Source organism: Salvelinus alpinus, chromosome 10 (assembly GCF_045679555.1).
Source record: "Salvelinus alpinus chromosome 10, SLU_Salpinus.1, whole genome shotgun sequence".
Classification (NCBI taxonomy): Eukaryota; Metazoa; Chordata; class Actinopteri; order Salmoniformes; family Salmonidae; genus Salvelinus; species Salvelinus alpinus.
This window is the reverse complement of record NC_092095.1, coordinates 55,986,888-56,003,446: the sequence shown is the minus strand read 5'-3', so window position 1 is coordinate 56,003,446 and position 16,559 is coordinate 55,986,888. Positions and strand designations below refer to the sequence as shown.

The window sequence follows — 16,559 nt, the reverse complement described above, 5'->3', positions numbered from 1 at the left end:
AGAGAGAGAGAGGGGGAGAGAGAGAGAGAGAGAGAGAGAGAGAGAGAGAGAGAGAGAGAGAGAGGGGGAGAGAGAGAGAAGAGAAAGGGGGAGAGAAAGAGAGGGGCAGGGAAACTTCCGTCCACTGTCTTAATGCAAATGTATGTGTCAGTCCCAGTGTGTGTATGTGCGAGACTATGTGTGTGTGTGTGTGTGTACCTGTTCTATGGTGAGCGGAGAGCATATCTCTTCTCCTCTGAGGATCATGGATCTCTGCGTCAGCACCTCAGACAGCTGGAAGCAGTCCAGCCCGAGTAGCTCACTGACATTACTGAGCACTGGAGAGAGAGACACGTTACACACACACACACACACACACACACACACACACACACACACACACACACACACACACACACACACACACACACACACACACACACACACACACACACACACACACACACACACCCTGTTTGGTGGTGATCTGCGCTCCTCCGGCGGTCATGAACTGAATGTTGCCCAGCTGTAGGACTCCAGACAGCAGTTTGAACACGTCTCTGGTCTCCTCCTCAGTGAACTCCATCACCTTCAGCGCCTCCTACATGGTCAATGTTCAGTATTACAATGTCACAGAAACACACGCGCCAAAAATAACACACACAAACACATGCATACAAATATTACACACATACGCACACACAAACATTACCAATGTTGAAAAACATAGACACACGTACAAACACAGTTACAAACACACACACACACACAAATATCCCACATACATGCACACTCACACACGCAGACACACAGACACACAGACACACACACACACACAAATATCCCACATACATACATACTCACACACACAGACACACACACACACACACACACACACACACACACACACACACACACACACACACACACACACACACACACACACACACACACACACACACGAACCATGACGCTGTTGAAAAGCTGTTTATCATCCAGGCTCTTGTCTTTGAGACAGCCTGATTGGCTGAGGTAGTGGAATGACTCAGGAGGGTCGTCCAGGAAATACAGCTCTGATAGGAGAGACAACAGACATCAGGACAACGTTAACACAACATTACCACAACATCACCACAACATTGGGACAACAGAACCACAATTTGACCACCCATTTGGACAACATCGATAATGTTGTTGTCAACATCCCAACAACCATATTGCAACATAACTACAACATGACCAGAACTCTCCTCACCCCTGTGTTCCTTGTTGGCTCCGGCCAGCAGGGCGTAGAAGATGTGGTAGTTCCGTTCTCCAGGGTTCTGTCTCACCACGCGGTTCTATAGTAGAAGGAACACAGGTCTAGAACAAGTTGTGTGTGTGTGTGTGTGTGTGTGTGTGTGTGTGTGACTGTATGTGTGAGATGCGTGTGTGTGTGTGTGTGTGAGACTATATGTGTGAGGTGTGTGACTATGCACGTGTGTGTGTGTGTGTGTGTGTGTGTGTGTGTGTGACTATGCATGTGTGTGTGTGCGTGTGTGTGTGAGACTGTATGTGTGAGGTGTGTGACTATGCATGCATGTGTGTGTGTGTGTGTGTGTGTGTGTGTGTGTGTGTGTGTGTGTGTGTGTGTGTGTGTGTGTGTGTGTGTGTGTGTGTGTGTGTGTGTGTGTGTGTGTGACTATGCATGTGTGTGTGTGCGTGTGTGTATGAGACTGTATGTGTGAGGTGTGTGACTATGCATGCATGTGTGTGTGTGTGTGTGTGTGTGTGTGTGTGTGTGTGTGTGTGTGTGTGTTGTGTGTGTGTGTGTGTGTGTGTACGGCCACCCAAGATAGCGGGTAGAGCATTACCTTCTCCAGTAAATCTGAGAGGAAAGGAGTTAAGGAGGGGTCAACATGTTGAACAGATATGATGTGTAATGGCTGGAGGTCCCTGCAGACCAGGATGAGAACCACTGGGGACAGAGAGCAGGACAGAACCACTGGGCTGGGACTGGGGACAGAGAGCAGGACAGAACCATTGGGGTGGGACTGGGGACAGAGAGAGAAGGACAGAACCACTGGGGAGGGACTGGGGACAGAGAGAGAAGGACAGAACCACTGGGGAGGGACTGGCGACAGAGAGAGAAGGACAGAACCACTGGGGAGGGACTGGGGACAGAGAGAGAAGGACAGAACCACTGGGGTGGGACTGGGGACAGAGAGAGCAGGACAGAACCACTGGGGTGGGACTGGGGACAGAGAGCAGGACAGAACCACTGGGGAGGGACTGGGGACAGAGAGAGAAGGACAGAACCACTGGGGAGGGACTGGGACAGAGAGAGAAGGACAGAACCACTGGGGTGGGACTGGGACAGAGAGAGAAGGACAGAACCACTGGGGTGGGACTGGGACAGAGAGAGCAGTACAGAACCACTGGGGTGGGACTGGGACAGAGAGAGCAGGACAGAGAAGGATACAGTCAACGATACATCCACCATGGATGTTCCCGCTCTGGGAGAAGTGGAGCTGGATGAACTTCCCAAAGCGACTAGAATTGTTGTTGTACACTGTCTTGGCATTCCCAAACGCCTCCATGATAGGACTGTACACAGAGAGGAATGTTAGTGTGTGTGTATTTAGACAGTTGGGTGTGTGTGTGTGTGTGTGTGTGTGTGTGTGTGTGTACCTGCTCTGAACGATGGACTGCTCCACTGGAGTGGTCTTCTCAGAAGGAGGCGACCCAGCAGAGTTATGGCTCATCACAGACAGGAACTGGAGCAGCAGCTTGGTGCTCTCTGTCTTACCAGCCCCCGACTCCCCACTGGAACACACACACACACACACACACACACACACACACACACACACACACACACACACACACACACACACACACACACACACACACACACACACACACACACACACACACACACACACACACACGGTCACACTCTAAAAACCACACTTAACCTTTCTCTGATCTTCTCCACCAAATTAATCTGATAAGTTAACACAATTTGCACGTTATTGTCTGGACTATAATATATATTACACAGTGGTTGGTTAATAGATATTGAGTTAGCCTTTGGTCTGTAAACCAATCAGATTAATGAGTGAATCTTCATTGGATGTGATTGGACAAGGGGTCAGATGGGAAAGGTCTAAACAACAACTTCATACTCGACCAATCAAATCTCACCTGATGAGGACGCATTGGCTGTCGTGTCGTTTCCAGATGCAGCGGTAACACTCATTGGCTACAGCGAAGATATGGGGCGGGAGTTCTCCGATGTGGTGTCGACTGTACAGCTCAACTCTATCTAGGTCATACATGCCTGGGATCTGTTTATAAGGGTTCACCGCTGCCAGGATGCTGCCTATGTTGGTCTGAGACACACACACACACACACACACACACACACACACACACACACACACACACACACACACACACACACACACACACACACACACACACACACACACACACACACACACACACACACACACACACGTTGTATCCAGCACCAGGATAAAATGTACTATATATTACTCAGAGAAACACAGACAGATGAGAGAACAGAGCTAGAGAGCGGAGAGAGGAGGACAGTCATTTTGGAGTATTGGAAATAGCAGTTGTCCTTGTTTACTTCCCGTACATTCAGCTGACACATCAAGTCAGCAAGCCTCACATCGGATCATATTCTGTGCTCCGCATATTCTATGACACACACGCGTGCGAGTGTACACACACACACACACACACACACACACACACACACACACACACACACACACACACACACACACACACACACACACACACACACACACACACACAAACTGACACAGAAACCTGACCAGCACACCGGGTGAACTAATACGATCGGCTTAAAGGAAATCCCTCCTCATCATCTCGATAAGGTCATCCACCGTGCCCTCTGTCTCACACAGACACACACAGTGTGTTCCATCATCTACATTAGGTCACTCTGTGTGTCTCTGTGTCCTTTAAGCCATGTATCTTTCTATGTTCTGTCTGTCTGCCTGTTAATTCATGATTCTGTCGATTAATGATTTCAAATCTTTCCCCTATTTAGGGGATAACACAGTACTGTTGTATATAACTGTAGAGAGGTGCATTATGGGTAGTAGGGCTGAGGCTGGGTGCCAGTAAAGCAGATGTGAACTACTTAGCTAGTAACCATGTGTTGTGCTTTGACGTCACCTTTTGCGCTACATTACTGCCAGAGTGTGTCATTTATAGACCACCTCCCCAGACACACACACACACACACACACATACACACACACGCTCAGACGGACAGAAGAAGAGATGATATAAGTTGATTTGTGTTTCCCGTCAAAAGCCTTTAGCCAGGAGATTACCGGAAGAGGAGGGGAGGTATTCATTGTCTAGCACACGCATGTGTGTGTGTATGTGTGTTAGTGTGTGACTTACATAGATGCTGTCCTTCTGGTAGCGCTGGTAGAGGTTGTGCATGATGGCAGCTTCGTGTAGTTCTGCCAGAGTGGACATGTCCTCCACTCCATCTATACTGGACTGATGCATAGCATACACTCTCTCTCTAGTCACCTCAGCCTGCTGGAGATACAGTACCTAGAGGGGAGGGGGGGGGGAGGGAGAGAGAGAGAGAGGAGGGGGAGAGAAAGAAAGAGAGAGAGGAGTGGTTAGAGAGAGAGAGGAGGGGGAGAGAGAGGAGGGGGAAGAGAGAGAGAGGAGGGGGAGAGAGAGAGAGAGAGAGAGAGAGAGGATGGGGAGAGAAAGAAAGAGAGAGAGGAGAGGGAAGAGAGAGAGGATGGGGAGAGAAAGAAAGAGAGAGAGGAGAGGGAAGAGAGAGAGGATGGGGAAGAGAGAGAGGAGAGGGAAGAGAGAGAGGATGGGGAGAGAAAGAAAGAGAGAGAGGAGAGGGAAGAGAGAGAGTATGGGGAGAGAAAGAAAGAGAGAGAGGAGAGGGAAGAGAGAGAGGATGGGGAAGAGAGAGAGGAGAGGGAAGAGAGAGAGGATGGGGAGAGAAAGAAAGAGAGAGAGGATGGGGAAGAGAGAGAGGATGGGGAGAGAAAGAAAGAGAGAGAGGATGGGGAAGAGAGAGAGGATGGGGAAGAGAGAGAGGAGAGGGAAGAGAGAGAGGATGGGGAGAGAAAGAAAGAGAGAGAGGATGGGGAAGAGAGAGAGGATGGGGAGAGAAAGAAAGAGAGAGAGGATGGGGAAGAGAGAGAGGATGGGGAAGAGAGAGAGGAGAGGGAAGAGAGAGAGGATGGGGAGAGAAAGAAAGAGAGAGAGGATGGGGAAGAGAGAGAGGATGGGGAAGAGAGAGAGGAGAGGGAAGAGAGAGAGGATGGGGAGAGAAAGAAAGAGAGAGAGGATGGGGAAGAGAGAGAGGATGGGGAGAGAAAGAAAGAGAGAGAGGATGGGGAAGAGAGAGAGGATGGGGAAGAGAGAGAGGAGAGGGAAGAGAGAGAGGATGGGGAGAGAAAGAAAGAGAGAGAGGATGGGGAAGAGAGAGAGGATGGGGAGAGAAAGAAAGAGAGAGAGGATGGGGAAGAGAGAGAGAGAGAGAGAGAGAGAGAGAGAGAGAGAGAGAGAGAGAGAGAGAGAGAGAGAGAGAGAGAGAGAGAGAGAGAGAGAGAGAGAGAGAGAGAGAGAGAGGAGAGAAAGAGGGGATACATATTACAGATGCAATGCAAAGGTAAATATTGCACAGTTGGAGTCAACAACATTTAGTCTCATTTCTATTAAATTCCAATTCATGAATCGAGAAAGAGAGGTATTTTCAGTTCTTGCAATTCCTTGAACAGGAAATGAGCACCACTGGTGTGTTGCTAAGGCCCTTCCACTGGTGTATTGCGGGTGTGTTGCTAAGACCCTTCCACTGGTGTATTGCGGGTGTGTTGCTAAGGCCCTTCCACTGGTGTATTGCGGGTGTGTTGCTAAGGCCCTTCCACTGGTGTATTGCGGGTGTGTTGCTAAGGCCCTTCCACTGGTGTATTGCGGGTGTGTTGCTAAGGCCCTTCCACTGGTGTATTGCGGGTGTGTTGCTAAGGCCCTTCCACTGGTGTATTGCGGGTGTGTTGCTAAGGCCCTTCCACTGGTGTATTGACGGTGTGTTGCTAAGGCCCTTCCACTGGTGTATTGACGGTGTGTTGCTAAGGCCCTTCCACTGGTGTATTGACAGTGTGTTGCTAAGGCCCTTCCACTGGTGTATTGCGGGTTTGTTGCTAAGGCCCTTCCACTGGTGTATTGCGGGTGTGTTGCTAAGGCCCTTCCACTGGTGTATTGACAGTGTGTTGCTAAGGCCCTTCCACTGGTGTATTGACAGTGTGTTGCTAAGGCCCTTCCACTGGTGTATTGCTCATAGTACAATGGGTTGGTAAATACCCATGTATACCATGTCCTTAACACAGATTCTCTTTTCAGGGACATTATGTTGCAACAAATACATCCTTCTATAGACATTCTACACCCTCTTATTCACTTCTCATTCTTTGACCTGCACTGTACCCTGCCATTACATCTGCCACCCTGTGCATGTCACTAATAAACTCATCTCATTTCATCTACACTATACATACAAAAGTATGTGGACACCCCTTCAAATTAGTGGATTTGGCTATTTCAGCCACACCCGTTGCTGAAATGTGTATAAAATTGAGCCCACAGCCATGCAATCTCCACAGACTAAACATTGGCAGTAGAATGACCCGTACTGAAGAGCTCAGCGACTTTCAACGTGGCACCGTCATAGGATGCCATCTCTCCAACAAGTCAGTTCGTCAAATTTCTGCCCTGCTAGAGTTGCTCCGGTCAACTGTAAGTGCTGTTATTGTGAAGTGGAAACGTCTAGGAGCAACAACGGCTTAGCTGCGAAGGGGTAGGCCACACAAGCTCACAGAACGGGCCCGCCCAGTGCACAAGACGGCCGTCAGCACAAGAACTGTTCGTTAGGAGCTTCATGAAATGGGTGATTCAGAGGGGTTGGGTTAAATGTGGAAGACACATTTCAGTTGAATGCATTCAGTTGTACAACTGACTGGGTATCCCCCTTTCCTGTTCCAGCATGACAATGCACAAAGCGAGGTCATAAAGAAATGGTTTGTCGAGATCGATGTGAAAGAACTTGACTGGCCTGTACAGAGCGCTGACCTCAACCCCATCGAACACCGTTGGGCTGAATTGGAACGGCGACTGCAAGCCAGGCCTAATCGCCCAACATCAGGGGGACCAACTCCATATTAATGCCCATGATTTCAGAATGAGATGAGCAGGTGTCCACATACTTTTGGTCTCTCTCTCTCTCTCTTTCCTTCTGCATGTGGAAGAGCCGAGCCCCCACATCTATGTCATCAGTTTCCATGGCAACTGGAAAGAAGGGAGGGGACAAGAGGGGAAGGGAGCCCAGTGGAACGAGGGAGAGGGAGAGAGAGAGATCCTTTTCTCCAGGATGCCTGGTCTGGTAGGCTATGTACACCTACCAGTCCTTTCATCTAACAGTTGTCATGAAGGAGAGGAGAGGAGGAGAGGAGGAGGTGAGGAGTCCAAGCCTATACTCACCCTGATATCAGTATAGCCACTGCACAGTACAATGAAGTACAATGCAGTAACAGTACATGATTGACATGTTATTTCCATGAAAAGCTCCTTCATTCATTCCACGGATGGCTGACGTCTCATCTGACAATAGAAGTAGAGTCCTATAGAATCCCAGGATGTTCATATGGCAACTCAGTTGGTTTCCAGACGTCTGGTTGGTATTTGACCCGACTGCCTGGTTTTTGAAGGGGATTGTACAGTGTCCGGTCTGAGGTGGATGCAGTCATAGGGCACAGCCACACCCTGAGCGTGTGTGTGTGTGTGTGTGTGTGTGTGTGTGTGTGTGTGTGTGTGTGTGTGTGTGTGTGTGTGTGTGTGTGTGTGTGTGTGTGTGTGTGTGTGTGTGTGTGTGTGTGTGTGAGTGAGAGAGAGAGAGAGAGAGACCAGATATGTACTCCTAATTCTCCAAGCTGGTTTCTAAGAGCACAGGAGTGTTGGTTAACACACGTTCCGTTTCCTGTTGCTGAAGGATTATTTTCCTGCTATGTGAAACTGGCTCAAATTAAGATCCAACATCTGTAGACACAAAGTTACACACGCACACACCCCCACCCCCACACACACGCACACACACACACACACACACACACACACACACACACACACACACACACACACACACACACACACACACACACACACACACACACACACACACACACACACACACACACACGTAATTAGTTCCTCAGTGGAGGTCCTGACACATGGCACTTACGTTAAGTGTACGGCTGTGACTTCCCATGTCCCATATCTATTTATCTATTCACACTCTTTATACAAGCCATAGAGAACAGCACAGTCACATACACACAGAGACACACACACTCCATACCCTTCTGTCCTCCCCACATCTCTCTCCATATCTCTCTGTCCTCCCCACATCTCTCTCCATATCTCTCTGTCCTTCCCACATCTCTCTCCATATAGATCTGTCCTCCCCACATCTCTCTCCATATCTCTCTGTCCTCCCCACATCTCTCTCCATATCTCTCTGTCCTCCCCACATCTCTCTCCATATCTCTCTGTCCTCCCCACATCTCTCTCCATATCTCTCTGTCCTCCCCACATCTCTCTCCATATATCTCTGTCCTCCGCACATCTCTCTCCATATCTCTCTGCCCCCCCCTCATCTCTATCCATATCTCTCTGTCCTTCCCACATCTCTATCCATATCTCTCTGTCCTCCCCACAGCTCTCTCCATATATCTCTGGCCCCCCCTCATCTCGCTCCATATATCTCTGTCCTCCGCACATCTCTCTCCATATCTCTCTGCCCCCCCTCATCTCTCTCCATATCTCTCTGTCCTCCCCACATCTCTCTCCATATCTCTTCGTCCTCCCCACAGCTCTCTCCATATCTCTCTGTCCTGCCCTCATCTCTCTCCATATCTCTCTGTCCTCCCCACATCTCTCTCCATATATCTCTGGCCCCCCTCATTTCTCTCCATATCTCTCTGCCCCCCCTCATCTCTCTCCATATCTCTCTGCCCCCCCCTCATCTCTATCCATATCTCTCTGTCCTTCCCACATCTCTCTCCATATATCTCTGTCCTCCGCACATCTCTCTCCATATCTCTCTGCCCCCCCATCTCTCTCCATATATCTCTGTCCTCCGCACATCTCTCTCCATATCTCTCTGTCCTCCGCACATCTCTCTCCATATCTCTCTGTCCCCCCCATCTCTCTCCATATATCGCTGTCCTCCGCACATCTCTATCTATATCTCTCTGCCCCCCCAATCTCTCTCCATATCTCTCTGTCCTCCGCACATCTCTCTCCATATCTCTCTGTCCTCCCCACATCTCTCTCCATATCTCTCTGGCCCCCCCTCATCTCTCTCCATATCTCTCTGTCCTCCCCACATCTCTCTCCATATCTCTCTGGCCCCCCCTCATTTCTCTCCATATATCTCTGTCCTCCCCTCACTCTCTCCATATCTCTCTGTCCTCCCCACAGCTCTCTCCATATCTCTCTGTCCTCCCCACATCTCTCTCCACATCTCTCTATGATCCCCACATCTCTCTCCATATATCTCTGTCCTTCCCACATCTCTCTCCATATATCTCTGTCCTCCCCACATCTCTCTCCATATCTCTCTGTCCTCCCCACATCTCTATCCATATCTCTCTGTCCTCCCCTCATCTCTCTCCATATCTCTCTGTCCTCCCCACATCTCTCTCCATATCTCTCTGTCCTTCCCACATCTCTATCCATATCTCTCTGTCCTCCCCACAGCTCTCTCCATATATCTCTGGCCCCCCCTCATCTCTCTCCATATATCTCTGTCCTCCGCACATCTCTCCTCATATCTCTCTGCCCCCCCCTCATCTCTCTCCATATTTCTCTGTCCTCCCCACATCTCTCTCCATATCTCTTCGTCCTCCCCACAGCTCTCTCCATATCTCTCTGTCCTGCCCTCATCTCTCTCCATATATCTCTGGCCCCCCTCATCTCTCTCCATATCTCTCTGCCCCCCCCCATCTCTATCCATATCTCTCTGTCCTTCCCACATCTCTCTCCATATATCTCTGTCCTCCGCACATCTCTCTCCATATCTCTCTGCCCCCCATCTCTCTCCATATCTCTCTGTCCTCCGCACATCTCTCTCCATATCTCTCTGTCCTCCCCACATCTCTCTCCATATCTCTCTGGCCCCCCCTCATCTCTCTCCATATCTCTCTGTCCTCCGCACATCTCTTTCCATATCTCTCTGTCCTCCCCTCATCTCTCTCCATATCTCTCTGTCCTCCCCTCATCTCTCTCCATATCTCTCTGTCCTCCCCACAGCTCTCCCCATATCTCTCTGTCCTCCCCACATCTCTCTCCATATCTCTCTGTCCCCCCCACATCTCTCTCCACATCTCTCTATGATCCCCACATCTCTCTCCATATATCTCTGTCCTTCCCACATCTCTCTCCATATATCTCTGTCCTCCCCACATCTCTCTCCATATCTCTCTGTCCTCCCCACATCTCTATCCATATCTCTCTGTCCTCCCCTCATCTCTCTCCATATCTCTCTGTCCTCCCCACATCTCTATCCATATCTCTCTGTCCTTCCCACATCTCTCTCCATATATCTCTGTCCTCCACACATCTCTCTCCATATCTCTCTGTCCTCCCCACATCTCTCTCCATATCTCTCTGTCCTCCCCACATCTCTCTCCATATCTCTCTGTCCTCCCCACATCTCTATCCATATCTCTCTGTCCTTCCCACATCTCTCTCCATATCTCTCTGTCCTCCCCAAATCTCTCTCCATATATCTCTGGCCCCCCTCATCTCTCTCCATATCTCTCTGCCCCCCCTCATCTCTCTCCATATCTCTCTTCCCCCCCCTCATCTCTATCCATATCTCTCTGTCCTTCCCACATCTCTCTCCGTATATCTCTGTCCTCCGCACATCTCTCTCCATATCTCTCTGCCCCCCCATCTCTCTCCATATCTCTCTGTCCTATGCACATCTCTCTCCATCTCTCTCTGTCCTCCCCACATCTCTCTCCATATCTCTCTGTCCTTCCCACATCTCTCTCCATATATCTCTGTCCTCCCCACATCTCTCTCCATATCTCTCTGTCCTCCCCACATCTCTATCCATATCTCTCTGTCCTCCCCTCATCTCTCTCCATATCTCTCTGTCCTCCCCACATCTCTCTCCATATCTCTCTGTCCTTCCCACATCTCTATCCATATCTCTCTGTCCTCCCCACAGCTCTCTCCATATATCTCTGGCCCCCCCTCATCTCTCTCCATATATCTCTGTCCTCCTCATATCTCTCTGCCCCCCCCTCATCTCTCTCCATATTTCTCTGTCCTCCCCACATCTCTCTCCATATCTCTTCGTCCTCCCCACAGCTCTCTCCATATCTCTCTGTCCTGCCCTCATCTCTCTCCATATATCTCTGGCCCCCCTCATCTCTCTCCATATCTCTCTGCCCCCCCCCATCTCTATCCATATCTCTCTGTCCTTCCCACATCTCTCTCCATATATCTCTGTCCTCCGCACATCTCTCTCCATATCTCTCTGCCCCCCATCTCTCTCCATATCTCTCTGTCCTCCGCACATCTCTCTCCATATCTCTCTGTCCTCCCCACATCTCTCTCCATATCTCTCTGGCCCCCCCTCATCTCTCTCCATATCTCTCTGTCCTCCGCACATCTCTTTCCATATCTCTCTGTCCTCCCCTCATCTCTCTCCATATCTCTCTGTCCTCCCCTCATCTCTCTCCATATCTCTCTGTCCTCCCCACAGCTCTCCCCATATCTCTCTGTCCTCCCCACATCTCTCTCCATATCTCTCTGTCCCCCCCACATCTCTCTCCACATCTCTCTATGATCCCCACATCTCTCTCCATATATCTCTGTCCTTCCCACATCTCTCTCCATATATCTCTGTCCTCCCCACATCTCTCTCCATATCTCTCTGTCCTCCCCACATCTCTATCCATATCTCTCTGTCCTCCCCTCATCTCTCTCCATATCTCTCTGTCCTCCCCACATCTCTATCCATATCTCTCTGTCCTTCCCACATCTCTATCCATATCTCTCTGTCCTCCCCACATCTCTCTCCATATCTCTCTGTCCTCCCCACATCTCTCTCCATATCTCTCTGTCCTCCCCACATCTCTATCCATATCTCTCTGTCCTTCCCACATCTCTCTCCATATCTCTCTGTCCTCCCCACATCTCTCTGGCCCCCCTCATCTCTCTCCATATCTCTGTCCTCCCCACATCTCTATCCATATCTCTCTGTCCTTCCCACATCTCTATCCATATCTCTCTGTCCTTCCCACATCTCTCTCCATATCTCTCTGTCCTCCCCACATCTCTCTCCATATATCTCTGGCCCCCCTCATCTCTCTCCATACAGTGGGGAGAACAAGTATTTGATACACCGCCGATTTTGCAGGTTTTCCTACTTACAAAGCATGTAGAGGTCTGTCATTTTTATCATAGGTACACTTCAACTGTGAGAGACAGAATCTAAAACAAAAATCCAGAAAATCACATTGTATAATTTTTAAGTATTTAATTTGCATTTTATTGCATGACATAAGTATTTGATACATCAGAAAAGCAGAACTTAATATTTGGTACAGAAACCTTTGTTTGCAATTACAGAGTTCATACGTTTCCTGTAGTTCTTGACCAGGTTTGCACACACTGCAGCAGGGATTTTGGCCCACTCCTCCATACAGACCTTCTCCAGATCCTTCAGGTTTCGGGGCTGTCGCTGGGCAATACGGACTTTCAGCTCCCTCCAAAGATTTTCTATTGGGTTCAGGTCTGGAGACTGTCTAGGCCACTCCAGGACCTTGAAATGCTTCTTACGGAGCCACTCCTTAGTTGCCCTGGCTGTGTGTTTCGGGTCGTTGTCATGCTGGAAGACCCAGCCACGACCCATCTTCAATGCTCTTACTGAGGGAAGGAGGTTGTTGGCCAAGATCTCGCGATACATGGCCAAATCCATCCTTCCCTCAATACAGTGCAGTCGTCCTGTCCCCTTTGCAGAAAAGCATCCCCAAAGAATGATGTTTCCACCTCCATGCTTCACGGTTGGGATGGTGTTCTTGGGGTTGTACTCATCCTTCTTCTTCCTCCAAACACGGCGAATGGAGTTTAGACCAAAAAGCTCTATTTTTGTCTCATCAGACCACATGACCTTCTCCCATTCCTCCTCTGGATCATCCAGATGGTCATTGGCAAACTTCAGACGGGCCTGGACATGCACTGGCTTGAGCAGGGGGACCTTGCGTGCACTGCAGGATTTTAATCCATGACGGCGTGGTGTGTTACTAATGGTTTTCTTTGAGATTGTGGTCCCAGCTCTCTTCAGGTCATTGACCAGGTCCTGCCGTGTAGTTCTGGGCTGATCCCTCACCTTCTTCATGATCATTGATGCCCCACGAGGTGAGATCTTGCATGGAGCCCCAGACCGAGGGTGATTGACCGTCATCTTGAACGTCTTCCATTTTCTAATAATTGCGCCAACAGTTGTTGCCTTCTCACCAAGCTGTTTTTCTATTGTCCTGTAGCCCATCCCAGCCTTGTGCAGGTCTACAATTTTATCCCTGATGTCCTTACACAGCTCTCTGGTCTTGGCCATTGTGGAGAGGTTGGAGTCTGTTTGATTGAGTGTGTGGACAGGTGTCTTTTATACAGGTAACGAGTTCAAACAGGTGGAGTTAATACAGGTAATGAGTGGAGAACAGGAGGGCTTCTCAAAGAAAAACTAACAGGTCTGTGAGAGCCGGAATTCTTACTGGTTGGTAGGTGATCAAATACTTATGTCATGCAATAAAATGCAAATTAATTACTTAAAAATCATACAATGTGATTTTCTGGATTTTTGTTTTAGATTCCATCTCTCACAGTTGAAGTGTACCTATGATAAAAAGTACAGACCTCTACATGCTTTGTAAGTAGGAAAACCTGCAAAATTGACAGTGTATCAAATACTTGTTCTCCCCACTGTATCTCTCTGCCCCCCCTCATCTCTCTCCATATCTCTCTTCCCCCCCCCCTCATCTCTATCCATATCTCTCTGTCCTTCCCACATCTCTCTCCGTATATCTCTGTCCTCCGCACATCTCTCTCCATATCTCTCTGCCCCCCCATCTCTCTCCATACAGTGGGGAGAACAAGTATTTGATACACTGCTGATTTTGCAGGTTTTCCTACTTACAAAGCATGTAGAGGTCTGTAATTTTTATCATAGGTACACTTCAACTGTGAGAGACGAAATCTAAAACAAAAATCCAGAAAATCACATTGTATGATTTTTAAATAATTAATTTGCATTTTATTGCATGACATAAGTATTTGATCACCTACCAACCAGTAAGAATTCCGGCTCTCACAGACCTGTTAGTTTTTCTTTAAGAAGCCCTCCTGTTCTCCACTCATTACCTGTATTAACTGCACCTGTTTGAACTCGTTACCTGTATAAAAGACAACTGTCCACACACTCAATCAAACAGATTCCAACCTCTCCACAATGGCCAAGACCAGAGAGCTGTGTAAGGACATCAGGGATACAATTGTAGACCTGCACAAGACTGGGATGGGCTACAGGACAATAGGCAAGCAGCTTGGTGAGAAGGAAACAACTGTTGGCGCAATTATTAGAAAATGGAAGAAGTTCAAGATGACGATCAATCACCCTCGGTCTGGGGCTCCATGCAAGATTTCACCTCGTGGGGCATCAATGATCATGAGGAAGGTGAGGGATCAGCCCAGAACTACACGGCAGGACCTGGTCAATGACCTGAAGAGAGCTGGGACCACAGTCTCAAAGAAAACCATTAGTAACACACTACGCCGTCATGGATTAAAATCCTGCAGCGCACGCAAGGTCCCCCTGCTTAAGCCAGTGCATGTCCAGGCCTGTCTGAAGTTTGCCAATGACCATCTGGATGATCCAGAGGAGGAATGGGAGAAGGTCATGTGGTCTGATGAGACAAAAATAGAGCTTTTTGGTCTAACTCCACTCGCCGTGTTTGGAGGAAGAAGAAGTATGAGTACAACCCCAAGAACACCATCCCAACCGTGAAGCATGGAGGTGGAAACATCATTCTTTGGGGATGCTTTTCTGCAAAGGGGACAGGACGACTGCACCGTATTGAGGGGAGGATGGATGGGGCCATGTATCGCGAGATCTTGGCCAACAACCTCCTTCCCTCAGTAAGAGCATTGAAGATGGGTCGTGGCTGGGTCTTCCAGCATGACAACGACACGAAACACACAGCCATGGCAACTAAGGAGTGGCTCCGTAAGAAGCATCTCAAGGTGCTTAGCCAGTCTCCAGACCTGAACCCAATAGAAAATCTTTGGAGGGAGCTGAAAGTCCGTATTGCCCAGCGACAGCCCCGAAACCTGAAGGATCTGGAGAAGATCTGTAGGGAGGAGTGGGCCAAAATCCCTGCTGCAGTGTGTGCAAACCTAGTCAAGAACTACAGGAAACGTATGATCTCTGTAATTGCAAACAAAGGTTTCTCTACCAAATATTAAGTTCTGCTTTTCTGATGTATCAAATACTTATGTCATGCAATAAAATGCAAATTAATTACTTAAAAATCATACAATGTGATTTTCTGGATTTTTGTTTTAGATTCCGTCTCTCATAGTTGAAGTGTACCTATGATAAAAATTACAGACCTCTACATGCTTTGTAAGTAGGAAAACCTGCAAAATCGGCAGTGTATCAAATACTTGTTCTCCCCACTGTATCTCTCTGTCCTATGCACATCTCTCTCCATATCTCTCTGTCCTCCCCACATCTCTCTCCATATCTCTCTGGCCCCCCCTCATCTCTCTCCATATCTCTCTGTCCTCCGCACATCTCTCTCCATATCTCTCTGCCCCCCCCATCTCTCTCCATATCTCTCTGTCCTCTGCACATCTCTCTCCATATCTCTCTGTCCTCCCCACATCTCTCTCCATATCTCTCTGGCCCCCCCTCATCTCTCTCCATATCTCTCTGTCCTCCGCACATCTCTCTCCATATCTCTCTGTCCTCCCCTTATCTCTCTCCATATCTCTCTGTCCTCCCCTCATCTCTCTCCATATCTCTCTGTCCTCCCCACATCTCTCTCCATATCTCTCTGGCCCCCCCTCATCTCTCTCCATATCTCTCTGTCCTCCGCACATCTCTCTCCATATCTCTCTGTCCTCCCCTCATCTCTCTCCATATCTCTCTGTCCTCCCCTCATCTCTCTCATCTTATTTTCCTGTCTTTATCCCTACAATCTTTCAATCTCCAAGTCTCTACCCCTCTCGTTCTCCTCCCCTTCCCAGCATGGGAGAGGAATGCCTCTGTGTGTGTGTGTGTGTGTGTGTGTGTGTGTGTGTGTGTGTGTGTGTGTGTGTGTGTGTGTGTGTGTGTGTGTGTGTGTGTGTGTGTGTGTGTGTGTGTGTGTGTGTGTGTGTGTGTGTGTGTGTGTGTGTGTGTGTGTGTGTGTGTGCATTGGAGAGAAATG

At 48.8% G+C, this 16,559-nt stretch overlaps 1 protein-coding gene across 2 annotated transcripts in view; it reads right to left on the bottom strand.

Annotated features, from left to right (window-relative positions):
• Positions 1-16,559, bottom strand: part of LOC139532298 (unconventional myosin-X-like) — a 62,899-nt gene that overhangs the window by 20,091 nt on the left and 26,249 nt on the right. For both annotated transcript variants that reach the window (XM_071329733.1, XM_071329732.1), the window contains exons 3-11: positions 4,429-4,587; positions 3,166-3,353; positions 2,650-2,784; positions 2,441-2,565; positions 1,833-1,846; positions 1,235-1,319; positions 946-1,052; positions 451-580; positions 199-317 (exon numbers count right to left, since the gene is read on the bottom strand). In XM_071329733.1, the coding sequence (XP_071185834.1) occupies positions 199-317; positions 451-580; positions 946-1,052; positions 1,235-1,319; positions 1,833-1,846; positions 2,441-2,565; positions 2,650-2,784; positions 3,166-3,353; positions 4,429-4,587 (1,062 nt within the window). The remainder of the gene's footprint in view (positions 1-198; positions 318-450; positions 581-945; positions 1,053-1,234; positions 1,320-1,832; positions 1,847-2,440; positions 2,566-2,649; positions 2,785-3,165; positions 3,354-4,428; positions 4,588-16,559) is intronic.